Raw genomic sequence first — 14564 nt, forward strand, 5'->3', positions numbered from 1 at the left:
GTGGGCACCATGTGGAGATGAACAACTTATTGTCCTGTAGAAATCTGGACAAGTCAATAGATAGGACAATAAAACGTACTCTACAATCAAATGTAAACTTTCAGTAAAGTCATTATCTTTTTTTAAATGTCAACCTGAGATGAGCAGAAAAGTATAACAATAGGTTTCAAGAGCTTTCAATTCACAATTTTCCTCCAAACCATCCTTCACCTTTATCGTAAGGTGGAGGATGGTTTAAAGGTGCACTAACCCTTTTGAGGCAGCAGCAAAATTGCTGAAGAAATTAATGCTGGTTTTAAGAGAAATGTGTCAGTGGATCTTAGTTTACTACCTATGGATTTGCAAAGCCCCACAACAGTCAGGATGCCCATGCCAGCGGTATAAGCTTTCCCTTTGCTCACATGCAACTTTTTGCAGAAGTACAACTTTGTATTTGTGCATATTTGGTTGTTCTTTCAGTACATAGAGTGTGTCAATATGAGCTACTTCTTTTATTTTTATTTTTGAAATGCATGCACGAAGATAGTGTGTCAACAATAGTGTGTTTGCCACCTCTCGTTGCAGCTGGCTCACTGTAGCTGTAAGATTGAGCATCAGCTTGGTAACGTCCTCCAACTGGCTCTGCAAAAGCTGGATGGAATCGGTCTGCTTCTGGTCCTGTATTCGTTTACAGAACAGAACAAAAAGCGTGGTTCAGTTGTAAAGTAATGATAATGCTAACGGGTCAAGTTGTTTCACGGTATTTGGGTTTTGCTTGACCTGCTCCTCAGCAATGCGGGAGGTGTTCTGTAGCTTTATGATGGTCTTGTTAAAGGCTTTTTGCATCTCCTCCATCTGTTTACGGTACCTGGAGAGGAGGAGAAAAACAAATGACAATGTTTTGTATAGTTCTCCAAATTTAACAACTAAGCTAATACTGCAGGATTTTAACAGATATTAAATTAAGGATTCCTGAAGAGTTTTACCTCTGACTCAGCTCCTCCAGGTATCTGCTGGACAGACTCATGTTCATCTCCAGAGCTTTGATCCTGTTGTTCAGCCTCATGAACACGCTCTCCTTCTGACTGGAGCCGTGAACGACGCCGCCTCCGTTTAGCAACATGCCGTTGCCGTTCAGCGTTCCCCCCGTGTAATCTCCTCCGTTCTGCAGCTCTGCGTAGAAATCAGTCGCCGTTCGCTGGATGTTAGTGTTTAACAGTTCCTCTTCCATGGAGTCCTCAGTCCGATGGGGCTCTCCTGTTTGGGAGAGACTGCTCCCCTGCTCTGCCTGGATTTGAGGAGCGTCTGTGTTCTGTTTTTGTTTGCTCCCGCCGATGTCGGTAGCCGGCTTTAAGGAGTCTGTGTGGCTGTCGGCTGCTGGGATGGCGGCTGGCAGCTCGGTAGGAGGGGGCAGAAGGTTCTCTGGTCTCGATGCGGTAGGAAGAGAAAGTACGGGCTGCTCTTTGACGGGAGTCACCAAGAAAACAGAAGAGGCCGTCTCAGGAGAAGGAGCCTGTGGGGGAGGACCGACGGAAAGTGTTGATGCGGCGCTGATTGCCTGCTGCGTCTCTGGGATTGAGGCAGCTTGGAGGGGAGGAGTGGGGACGAGGTCCAGGGATTCGTCCTTTACAGGAGGCAACGGCTTCTCCTCGTGTGTGGGGGTGGGTTGCATTAAGGTGCTTTGAGGTGCTGATGAACTGTGGGGAGGAATGGTGGCAGTCCTGCTGGGCTCCAGTACCACGTTGAGCTCTGGAGTATAAATATCAGCTGGTTGAACTCCAAGTTGTAAATCAGTCTGTACCTCAGCAGAGGGCTTCCCCTCGTTTACTTTATCCTGCAGCACTTCTGGATCTGGAGGTTTCTCTGTCAAAGGGAGGACGACTTCCTGGGTCGGCGACGGGACTGGGATGGGTGGGGTCGTGTGTGTCAGGACAGGGATGCTCTCATGAGTCTGGCTGTGAGTGTGAAGCTGCCGCCTCCTGAGGCTGCGCAGGCGTTCCTTTGCCAGCCTGGCGGAGCACCAGCGGTGAAGCAGCTCCGGCAGCGTGGCCATGCAGGACAAAGACAGGGAGGACAGGGACGAGAAAGGACAGTATGTCTGACTCTCCCACTGGTTCCTGTCAGCATCCCTCCTTGCTTTTTCCTCGCCCTTCTCCTCCTCTTCCTCTACATCCTCCTCCAGCAGCGTCACAGTCGACTGTTTTGGCTCTTCATCTTCGTCCTCCTCCACAAGTGTGACAATCTGTCTGTCTTCGCTGGATTCGGGTAACGAGGAGGAAGAACTAGAGTCACTAGAGGCATTGGAGTCCTCCTCCGATGCAGGTTGTTCAGACTTTTCAGAGTCCAGACTGAGGAAAAACATAAAAACAGGCATTTAGTGTATTTTACTGGCCAACATAGTCTTGCAAAAGTATTAACGGTTTAGATTTTATCAAGTTACCCTGATCCCACATTGATATTGGAAATCAAAATCAGATTTCCGATATTGCATCTAGAATCTCAGATAGACTCACTGTCGCAGCATTTCTATCCAACTGAGCTTGTGATCTTCACATAAACCCATTCGTTAATAATAAATGTGTCAACTGTTCATGAATATTGTTGTCGACTATTGTTCTCTGAATAACATCACTTAGTTGAGCCTTTTCTAACATTCAATACTACAAAATAAGTAATAAAAGTCTGTACGTTTGGCACTGATATATCAGGTCAATATTCTCAAAGCTGCGAAATTTTATCACATCTGAAGTGGAAAAAGTTTCAATAGGATACCCCTATTTAAAACTTGGGGATATTTTATATAATTTTATGAGGTCAACAGACTTAGCATAAAGAGATACAGAAATGGATACAAGGCTTTCAAAATGTTTCACAATTAAGAAATGCGAAGTGAGGCGTCCGTGTGTTCTCAGCCTGCCTGACTCTTAAGTCAGATTGGATTAGGATGCCCTGTGATGCTAAATTTCTTCACAGTCTTGACTTTGATTAGACCATTTTAATATGCACTGGATGTGTTAGGAGTGTCAGATTAAAGAATACAATTGTGCAACACGCTTAAATCTTTGGTTGATCTTACTCTGCGGAGCCGCGAGAGGATTCAGGTGAGACAACTTTCCCGTCTGTGCTCGCCTTCTTTTCACTCCTCTCCTCCGTTGTATTGCCTGTGATTTTAACAAAAAGAATAAACTAATAAGAAGATATACAGTATGCATCAGATCAGTGAGGGTGAAAAACATAATTCAGCAGTTGAATAATAGCCCAGCTTCCTTTGACAGCCATTGCAGGTAGACGTATTGTAGAGTATGCCTGTTCCTTGTAAAAGGAGAACCAGTTCAGACCAGTTTGAACTGAGCTCTCCTGCAGCCTGCCTCCAACTTTGTGGGTGTAAATTGGAATCAGGCTCTTTAGCTGTGAGGGGCCAGGAGTAACACATGCTCCTTTTTAAAGACAGGCAACGAGAAATCTGCTCCACTTCTGTTGCTTTTGCAAACCGTTTTTCTAACTATTTTTCATATCAAATGGAAAAGTGTTCTTTTTTTTTAACCCCCCACTTAAACATGATCGCAGTGGGAGAAAAAAAAAAAAAAGCTGAGTCATTCTCAGAAAGCTCTCCGTGTGGTAAACAGAGCTACTAGAGGTTTTGGCGTCAGCCCCCCCGCGGTTCCAGCATAGCTGGAAACAGACGGCCAAAGTCCTGCTGAAAAGTTAGTAAAGACCTCCAGTCAGAGGCAGAGTAAACATCTGGGTCCTTCAGCACACACTCTGGCTTTACGTACACTCAGTGACCCAGTTTTAAAAGGAGGTAATATAAACAATATGTGGAAAGACTGAGCAGCTAGTGGTTACAGAGAGTGGAGGAAAGGCAGAAAATGACACACACACACAAAAAAAGACAAGACAAGCAGAGTGAACAAAAAGAGGAACTGTGCTGGTCTGTCTGACAGCTGAAGCCTCTTTGAGGTTTGGCTGATTTCACCACATTCAGCCTTGTGAAAAAAATTATCACAGCTTTATTAAATTTCATATGCTGTTGTCAACTTCATTTTTTAAAAATCACTGGAAAAATATGATTTATCTGCACTCCGACAAAAAAAAAAAAACAACAACCTGGTTTTACCAAGTTATAAATCAATAAAAATTTGTTTTGTAGCCAAGAAAAAAGATCTGGACTTTGACTCGGTCCACGACAAATTTCTTAACTCTCACACAGTGTTGTGTCGATATACTGGTATGCTATGAGTGATTGACATGTTGCAGGGTTTGGATTCGTCATAACTTTATTTTTTTCTCTTACAGATTGTTTCACATCACCCCTCTCCAATTGTAGACCGTTTATTTATGTTGGATTTAAAAAAAATTTAAATCCCTCGGACTCGAAAGCTGCTACATCTTTCTGGACGCCTCCGGCAGCTTGTTTGATCTCATCATTATGTTCACTCTTAGTGTTTAATTTTAAATGCATTGTTTATTATTTATTATTATTTTGTATTACTGGAATTTCTCTGAATTAAAATTGATATAAAAGTACTTATGTCTGAATTTGTTAGAAAATAAAACACTTTTATAGGATGTCTCGTTTCCACATTACTCACTTTTCTGTAACAATAAATCAAAAGCACAAATCTAAAGTTACAAAAAAGGTGGAAATGATGAGCGTCCACCCATATATAATATCAGCTTATCTACTTCAGTTTCATCTGCAATCAATGTACTTTCATAAAAAGAATGAACTAAAGGCGTCAGTATGACGCACTTTAAACCAATGATGCAATCGATTCAGGGGAATCACTCAAATTGTCTCCCAACTTTCCTCTGCAGAGGCATGTATGGACAGGCAACAACTGAATAATTTGCTGCTCCAAAGAACAAATAATTCATGACAGTTAAATCTCTATGAATAATTTTTTTCCTAAACGATGAGTTATGACGTCACCAACCTAGAAAGGACAGACCAACTTCTATGGACAAACCTGTTTTACTTCATGCTGGCTGCAGCGGAGGAGTGGCTGCTCAACAAAATAGAAAAAGAGGCTGACTCAGTACAGATGACAGCCAAAACTTTATCTTTTTATTGTATGGCAAGACGAAAGTAAGTGCTTGTCGCTCACTAAAATGCTTCAATAAGTACATTTAATTTAGATGAAGCATTTCAGAGTGTATAAACAGAGATTACCGACAGGCGTGCATTTCCAGGTGTTGGCTTTATGTGGCTTTTTGTGTAAAGATTACGACACACTAACCCATTTATGGGAATAAAAGAAAAAAAAAATCATTCATCATACAGGTATGATTCCCAGAATTGGGCGGGACTCTATAGAAGCATTAACTGTTTAATGCAACTCTGCCTAGAACAAACATCAAATACTGATGGCAGATTTTTGTAATAGTTGCTTAAAATGCTACTATTATTTATGAGTAATAGTAGCATTAGTGTCTCAAGTCCATTTTGTTGGGTTTTTGTTATATTAAAAAAGTCTCAACATTAGTACTTCGATGTACAAACGAAAAAAGAAAAACCTTGGATGTTTTAACGTCAGAAAATTGAAACGGCGTCAAGTGCAGTGAAGGTGAAATGTCTATTAGGTTACATAGATTGGGGTTGGTTTTCTGTTGAGGACTATAACGTATAAAATGTGAAGAAACCAGACGGACATCAATATTTCACAGAGTGAACAGCGAGTACCTCCTAATTCTGCTCCACCCTCTGTGTCCGGCTTGCCACCGAGGACGTTAGCAGCAATGTTGTTCACCATGTTGAGGATCGCATCTGGAGAACAGAAACAGAAACACGCTTCACTTCATCTGTGAACGTGTAACTCCCAACACTATGGCATCAACTACCATTTTTTTTTTTTTCATTTTCACATACAATCCAATCTGATGCTGAAAGTGTTTCCTGATTATTTCAGTTTTTCCGACTTCTCTACCACTTGTGTTCTTTGATTTTTCCCTCCCCACATCCTTTCCAAAGCGTTCCAACAAAGCAAGAGAACACAAAATGCCCTGCTGATGTGTTTACTGCTTTATGGTGTTTGGGAGGGATCCTCCAGTGCTACATTGGCTAATTCAGAGTGCAGAAAAACAAAAGTCTATTTCTGGAGTGGCATGTTGTGTTTAAATGAAGAGATAAAAAGCAAATTGTGAAGTTTTATGCATCCAAAGAAAGCCAGCATATGGATTTATGATAGCAAGCTTGCTAAAATACTACTAAAACATTCAACTCTGCTAACAGAGGAATAAATTTATACTTGACTGAGCTCATAAAGTTAGGGCCGTTTGCCCACTTTATGAAACCACAGCTGCTTGTAAAAGTTGTAGCTTTTCATTTAGAGACAATAAAACAACAGCAAAAACAAATATTCACACACACAAAAAAAAGCAAAATAAGCAAAAAGTTAAGACTTCTGGAGTTTAAAGTGTTGAACCACTAATGAACTGCAACATTTATGATGAGGCCATATAAACATTACAATACAACTATATAAAAGGAAAATATACAATTTTTTAAAAATCAATAATTTGACATATTTGGATGCAGCCTGGCTTTTGGAAGTACTGAGTTTTTATACACTTCAATTTTGAATTTTTACTTTTTTTTAACTTTAGATATAAAAAGAAGTCAATCATCTTAAAACATTGCGCAATGTTTCCACAATGTTCCAACAACCTTATAGTGGGTGTCAGATATTTATTACACTGTTGGGATTAGAGGTGTGCCGATCGATCGGCCACCGATCATAATCGGCTGATTTCTGTGAAAAAGTGTATGATCGGTGATCGCCGATCACGATCTCTTCTTGCCAATCACACAAACCAATCACCTGCTTCTCATTTCGCAGCCTGCCTGTGCAGCTGGTCTCTTTCCTTCACATTGCGCAAACGCGCAGCAACAAATCCTAAGCGATGTCGTGTGGAACTATATCGCACTGAGTGAATGGAGAAGTTTGCGTGTTGCTGCGGAAAATTACCTCGGTGTCGGGGGTGAAGCATGTCAAAATGCATCAACACGACAAATCTAATATGGCATGAAAACAATGCCATACTTGACGGAGTTTGGCTACATCGAGGCTCACTGCAGTAAAAGACATGGAGGATCAAATAGCAGGTAAAGCAGCGCACAGCTACAAACACTCACCCGGATTAGCATGACGGTCAGAAAGCTAAACAAATAACCCGCAAAATTATTTAAGTCTTCGAGCTGCGATGTAAGACGCTGGTTCTGCTCTCGCTGTTGAACCGCTGCTACGCGCTACAGGTAGTAATATTTCACAGACAGAGCGCCGCTTCTGCTCCACCTGGTAGTGAACTCTCACACTGAACTCTCACTCAAACAGAGGTTTAAAGCTGTCACGCAGCTTTAAACCTCTGTTCAAAGCTGCAGCATCTAACCTAAAAAATACATTTTACATACTTATTAAAACTTTCGCTGTCCTAACATGAGACAGATAATCTCTGAAAAAATAATCGATCTCCTTGCTGCTCTGCAAAATGACTCCGCTCAGTCAGAAACAGCCACTCAGAACTAGCAGTAATCAGCTAGCCGCCATGCTATCAGGAAGTTTTCATTCAGTAACTCGGGATTATTTATTGTAATGGAACCTGTATTCACATTTGAATGTTAAGTTTTATACTTTAATTTTTTGGCAATGTTGAGAGGTTTTATTTAGACTTTTTGCATTATTTAGCCTCTTCAGAGCCTTCATATGTTATCAGTCTGTTAAAGATAGTATTACAGATAGCAGTACAATTTGCAGAATGCCTGTTTTGTTTAGTTTTCTTCTTGGAAAAAGTTATTAAAAACAAGTTTTTGTCTAAATTAAGGTGAATTTATGGTTCCTTTTCCCACATAATGTAACCGGTAGTGTTTATGATTTTAAAAAAAAAAATTATGTGATCGTATCGGTGATTGGCCCTCATAGGTGATCGGAATCGGCAGGAATAAACCTGATCGGCACATCTCTAGTTGGGATGCATCTATACACATTTGGTCTTTAGACAGTAAAGTGACTACATATGCAAATATGAGCATAAGGGTTTGTGTGTGTGTGTGTATGCACATACTGGTTGCTGATCCAAGCAGGTTTTTAGAAACCTTTTCTTCTGATGGTTGATAACCAGGAGGATAGTCTGTACACAATTGCAAGACAAGTCAACAAAGTTGGCAAAAACATTTCACATCAAGGCTGAATAAGAGGATCTGAAAATGAAAGAAACAAACGGATGTAGAGAACATGTGATCTAAATGTGATGTGGTTTTATAAGCAGCAGGTACTGGACAACTAAATTAAAAAGTAAAGTAAAATTCTTTGGAGTTGAATTATTTAGCTTGCAGCTGCAAGCGATGGATAATCAGATCTGTCTAGCTGATTACATTTCCTTTGACTGCACTTCAGCATCTCACCATAGTCTTCGTCCAGATACTCCAGCCTCTCTGAGGGATACTGGGAATCTGCTATCTCCTCGTACTCCTCCACCATGCTGGTGCCAAACACCCTACACAACAAGAGTAACGCATTACAAAAAAACAGCCTACTTTCCTTCCAAACATATTCAACACAGTTGTCTTTTCACATCAACTAACAAAATTCAATAAATTTTTCTCACATTTTATGTTCCAGATGATTAGAAATTCATTCATAATTGCAAAGTAGAAGAAATCCGCTTTTCACATTTTTTTGCCAATAAATATCTGAAGAGTTAGACAAGTTTACCAGCTTTAAACATCTGGAGCCAAAATTTATTACTCATTTTCCTCTGTTAAACAGCTCAAGCTCAGTCAAATCAGGGTCTGAGAGTTGTTTCAAAGTCTAATCACAGATATTCTCCTAATCCTGAGGCCTTTGTGAACACCTGGATTTATAACCCAGATTAAATTGCACCCAGATGAACCCTGCAGTGTTTGGTGAACAACTGAAAGTACTGGTACCACTGGGTTTTATTTAGGGTTATCAGTAAAAAGAGCTGAACGTGCTTCATGCATGGCACATCTCTCAGATTTCAGTTGAAACAATACATTTTGTGACTGTGACATGTGTGCTTTGGGCAGGAAAAAAGTTAATGTTCAAGTTCATTTTGAAGGGTAAAAGCAAATGCAGAAACTCACTTCTGAGTTTGGGATTTAATAACATGGCATAGAAATATTACTTTCCCTACTAAACACTGCATGCTTGCATATATAAAATATGTTTGTTTTATGGTCATTTTAACCCCTGAATGTGTACTAAGTGCCTTAGAGAGACCAACATGCGTTTCTCAAAAACTAAAGCCATTATTCTGAATGTAAAAAGAGCTAAACTGCACTATGCAACAAATGCAGGAAGTGAATTTCACTAGATTGCTATACTTTGCATGTTTGAACTATTGTACAAGTGAAAGATGTAAAAAGAAAACTTCTTAAAACTACAATGAGACAGTATGGAAGACTTGACAAGCACAGAGACAGATTTAGGTTGTTAAACTGGTTCCTAAATATCTTCCCCACCCATGAATTACAGGAAACATTTTTTTAATACGGCAAATATTGCCATTTAAAGAGCTGCAGTTTAAAGTTTGAAGTACGACAGCCTGAGGGATAAACACAGCAGTGAACTTGAAATGTCTCTGGGTAATCTGCTGTAAAGCTGTAAATCCACATCTTAAACACCTTAGAAGAAAAACAAAAGTGAAAATAAATGTTCTGTCAGGGAAATGTGAATCCTTGTTCAAATATGATTCAGGAATAAAAAAAAAAGTTCATGTTTAGGATTGTTTAATAATTTAAATTCAGCCATTTAAGATTCTACCTGATGAGACTGAGGGGACAGAAGTGTTCGGCTCCAAAGTGAGAGAGGAGCTCAACCTGCAGGCAAAACAAGCAAATTCTTAAAGTAAAATAACATTTAAATAAAAGACATTTTAAAAAAAGCCTTTATATGCCCACTTCATACACCAATATCCACCATTTGAGAAGCATAAGGTTGTGATAATACAAACTGTGTACATGTTTTAACCCTTTAACATATTCCACATGCAAAAAGGGAAGAAGTCTAGCTAAAGGCCATCCATTAAGATAAGTCACCCTTTATGTTTTTAGCACATCTGAGGCTCTGACAGCAGGAGAAGAGTGCTAACCTTTATGTATTTGATGAACATCTGATGTGAGCGGAAGAGCAGGAGAGGGACAGAGTAAGAGAGAAATAAAACAAGAAAAAGCAATCAGTAAAGATCGTATCGAGCTACAAGCAAGTCAAGAATCTGCAAACATTTCAGCTTTCAGATAAAACAAATTGTACAGTTTCACTTCACAAGCAAAGCAAAGCACAGCAGAGACATACTTCAGGGCAAGTGAGAAATTGTGAACAAACGATGGAAAACATGCACAGCTCTACAAGCTCTACATACAAAAAAACAATTTGTGTGTAATAAAAGCAACTATTAAGCTAAACAAAAAGAGAAATGACGACTCACACAGAGAACATCTACTCATTACATAAAAAATACTAGTAAAAGCAATAAACTAACATGCCAGAGCTGCAAATACAGAGCAGTGAGATAAGAGAGAAATGCATTCAGTACATCCACACACATTCAGATGAACACAGAGATGTTGAATGTTTGCATTTCAACATTCATGATTAGTCCAAACATTATAAAGTCAAGCGAAAAAACACTGGATATCTAAAAGTTGATTACATAATAAAAAAGTGAAAATGTGTTAAAAGTATTATTCTCTTGTGACCATTTATTAAAACGCACAAACAAAAAACACAGCTTATTTGACATAAAACAAAAAACAGTGATGACTTCATGATGTTAAAAAAGATTTTAAAAACAACCACCTGTATTGTTAGTGCCACTAACATTATTAGTATTATTTTAAAAGTAACATTTTCCATGTGGTAAACACTAACTAGTTTAAGAACGTTTAACCTTAAAGTTACTGAAGTTTCTATAAATCACTTTAAAGTGATTGGATCAATTTATCAGAATGTTTTTCCAGCTGCTCTACCCGTTTAGCCACAAAACCCTCTCAGTTCTTGTTATAAACACATAAAATCCCATCTTTCTAAACTTTAAACTTAACCAGATCTTGGAAATCAAAGATACAGAAGAAAGAAAAATGACTGAAGTTCTCTAAATTTGCACAATGCATGGTTTGATGTCTTGGTTACAACATCTGTAAGATTGTAAGAATTCAGGTTCTTACAGGAGAAACATGTCACTCGACTTTATTTAGCTGTTGATTTTACACTGATGAAATGGCTACAGGACAAATGCAGTGTTCATTCAACACTCCAAGGTGCTTTACTACAAAAAAAAAAAAAAAAAGAAGCCGAGTACCTTCACATATTTAGCATAAAGCTGTTCATCCAGTGGGAAACTCTGGACTATCCGCTCATCACGTGCGTGGAAAGTACCCAGCTTCACCCACTTGTTGGTGGGATATCTGCAAAAAGAGCAATAAATGTGAAATGTGCATGTTGTCACAGGGTCGATGTGAATGACAGTGCATTTATCATGTCCGAGGGTCTGCTGAGATTTAGCTGGAGATCCATCCTGAGGGATAATGTCTTGGACAAACACGACAGCAACTCTAACGTAGCCAGACATGGAGGCAAGACTGCAGAGACGATGACATACTTGTGCTGTGTGGATACTCAAAACAATCTCATTAAATTTAAGTGGCCTAATAGCATTTATAGCTGAACAAAAGTGTAAAAGTAAACTGTATTTTAAACACAATTTTTTTCCTAACTTGAAATGTTTCATGGCTCAAACATTTTTAGAAATAGAAATCTACAAAGTGTGTCATGGTGTGTAATTTAATCTCAGGATAATAAAGCTGTTCTGTGAAGAATGGCAGGAAGAAACTAATGACAGAAAGACAGGAAGTCTCATCAGCAGGTTGTCACAAGTCACTTGGTGACACAGTGGACATGTGAAAGATGGTGCTGTTGTCAGGTGAGAAGAAAACTGAGCTTTGAGTGGCAGAAACTGAACTTTCTCTAAATGAAAACGTGGTAGTGGCAGCTTCATGATGCAAGTACAAGTTTCTGAAGTACGAGTGTAACCTCTGAAGCTCTTCAGAGTTGACGGTAGGCTGGTTGCAGTGGAATACTGCGGGGCAAAATTGCTGAAGGCTGCAAAGGAATTATCAAAGATCCAATCCAATAAAAACTAATTTTCCCCGTTCGTTCTTACTCAGCTCAAGTTATTTTACACAAGCAGAAAGGGCAAAAACTTGTCTCTAAATGTACAAAGTTAGCAGCAACAACCTAAAACACAACTGTAATTGGAGAAAAAAAGTTGTCCTACAACCCATTAGACTGGAAAATAAAAATGCATGACACACTGTTTGATAATTTGCTGTAAAAAAACAAAACATCAAAACCTTACGCCACTTGTCTTTTACATCAGATATGCATTGTTGAGTGTTTGTTTATCACATAAAATTCCAAGGATTGGAGGCGTTTGAATATTTTTGCTGCATGAGGTAAGGTTTAGTCGAAATGACAGTTATACAGCTATAACTCACACTCAGAAATGGAGGAACTGACAGCTGCCTAACATTACACAGCTGGGTGAAATCAAGCACCTGATTTATGAGCTTACACAACACTGTGGTGACATGCAGGAAAACGAGAGCTTACCTGTCACTGATGGAAACTAGAAAGTCTTTAGGTGTTGAAGAGAAAAGCTCAAAGTTGGCTATATCCAGCTGTTTGACTTGTATCGGCTCACAGAGCTCTATTACGAACCTACAGAGAGGGAAACGCTTGTGAAGAGGAAGTTTTGTGAAAGCAGTAAAGTCAGTGAACGGTGTGCAACAGAGGCCCTACCAGATTTTGGTGCTGCATGGATTTAGCATGTAAAGGTCCATATTTTCCATAAGGATAGCTGACGTACTCTAAAACATTGCAAATTATATAATTAAGCATTTCCTGCTATTAAAAGCAATACATTCATACATCAAATGCACAAACACAACATTCACAACATCTGAAATCATGTTAATTTCACTGCTTGTACAGCATGACATGTGAGAGCACATGTGTTTGTTGGTAGCATAAGAGAAACACGTCTCACCTTGGCCTCATTGTTGGCAGAGAGGATCTTGGCACCACACTCTACAGAGGCGTAGTTATTCTTAAAGTTTTTCTGGACCTTTTTTGCTGAATGTAGGCTGCCACCTGTTGAGGTATGGAGAGTCTGACCTGCAAAGGAGGAGGATTAAGATCAAGTTGATTACAGGGCATGCTGGAAAAAGACATTCTGCAAAGAAGAAAAGTTAGGAAATATTCAAGAGAATGCAGCACTGAAGCTCACGGAAAAGAGCGAGGCAAAAGGTATGCAGTAGTAAACTGCACCAAAGGGCTCATGATCTTTACTCTATCAATTTAGTCCTTATGTAATAATAATAAATAATAATAAAACATTTTTACCAACCTATTCAGAACTGAAATGAACCACAATATTGCTGCAGTTTATTAATCTGCAACTCAAAATCCAAAATGTGAGTCATGCAAGCTTAGATATGAAGTCTCCGATGTGCAGATAAGATATCAATCAGTACAAAACTGTGCATAAAAATAGTCAAACATTTCCTGAATAATGTTTCACAGCAACTTTTGAATACAAACATTTGTGCAGCTAAAAGTGGTAAAAAATCTTTTCTGACCAAGCTTTGCTTATTTCAGCATTTCTGACTGGATGGATTCATAATCTAAAACTCACATGAAACCTCTCAGACTCGATGGAATCCTTGACAGAAAATGTTTTAACCAATATGAATAAAATGAACTTGACTATATGTTTTCATAAGTAGGAACTAGAGATGTGCCGATCAGGTTTTTTCCTGCCGATACCGATGCCGATCACCCATGAGGGCCAATCACCGATACCGATCACATAATTATTTTTATTCTTTTTTTTTATCATAAACACTACCGGTTACATTATGTGGAAAAAGGAACCATGAATTCACCTTAATTTGGACAAAAACTTGTTTTTAATAACTTTTTCCAAGATCTAAACAAAACAGGCATTCTGAAAATTGTACTTCTATCTGTAATACTATCTTTAACAGACTGATAACATATGAAGGCTCTGAAGAGGCTAAATAATGCAAAAAGTCTAAATAAAACCTCTCAACATTGCCAAAAAATTAAAGTATAAAACTTAACATTCAGAGGTGAATACAGGTTCCATTACAATAAATAATCCCGAGTTACTGAATGAAAACTTCCTGATAGCATGGCGGCTAGCTGATTACTGCTAGTTCTGAGTGCCTGTTTCTGACTGAGCGGAGTCATTTTGCAGAGCAGCAAGGAGATCGATTATTTTTTTAGAGATTATCTGTCTCATGTTAGGACAGCGAAAGTTTTAATACGTATGTAAAATGTATTTTTTAGGTTAGAGCTTTAAACCTCTGAGTGTGAGAGTTCGGTGTGAGAGTTCACTACCAGGTGGAGCAGAAGCGGCGCTCCATCTGTGAAATATTACTACCTGTAGCGCGTAGCAGTGGTTCAACAGCGAGAGCAGAACATCGCAGCTCGAAGACTTGAATAATTTTGTGGGTTATTTGTTTAGCTTTCTGACCGTCATGC

At 39.1% G+C, this 14564-nt stretch overlaps 1 protein-coding gene across 6 annotated transcripts in view; it reads right to left on the reverse strand.

Annotated features, from left to right (window-relative positions):
* Positions 1-14564, reverse strand: part of suco (SUN domain containing ossification factor) — a 42847-nt gene that overhangs the window by 6543 nt on the left and 21740 nt on the right. For 5 of the 6 annotated variants that reach the window (XM_008407369.2, XM_008407367.2, XM_008407366.2 and 2 more), the window contains 13 exons: positions 13045-13172; positions 12798-12865; positions 12609-12716; positions 11299-11404; positions 10090-10110; positions 9762-9817; positions 8381-8472; positions 8041-8106; positions 5663-5746; positions 3056-3140; positions 966-2327; positions 760-847; positions 553-657 (listed from right to left, as the gene is read on the reverse strand). In XM_008407369.2, coding sequence (XP_008405591.1) covers positions 553-657; positions 760-847; positions 966-2327; positions 3056-3140; positions 5663-5746; positions 8041-8106; positions 8381-8472; positions 9762-9817; positions 10090-10110; positions 11299-11404; positions 12609-12716; positions 12798-12865; positions 13045-13172 — 2369 coding nt within the window. The remainder of the gene's footprint in view (positions 1-552; positions 658-759; positions 848-965; positions 2328-3055; positions 3141-5662; positions 5747-8040; positions 8107-8380; positions 8473-9761; positions 9818-10089; positions 10111-11298; positions 11405-12608; positions 12717-12797; positions 12866-13044; positions 13173-14564) is intronic. The other variant, XM_008407368.2, reaches the window with a different exon arrangement.

The sequence above is a fragment of the Poecilia reticulata genome, linkage group LG4 (assembly GCF_000633615.1).
Source record: "Poecilia reticulata strain Guanapo linkage group LG4, Guppy_female_1.0+MT, whole genome shotgun sequence".
Lineage (NCBI taxonomy): Eukaryota > Metazoa > Chordata > Actinopteri > Cyprinodontiformes > Poeciliidae > Poecilia > Poecilia reticulata.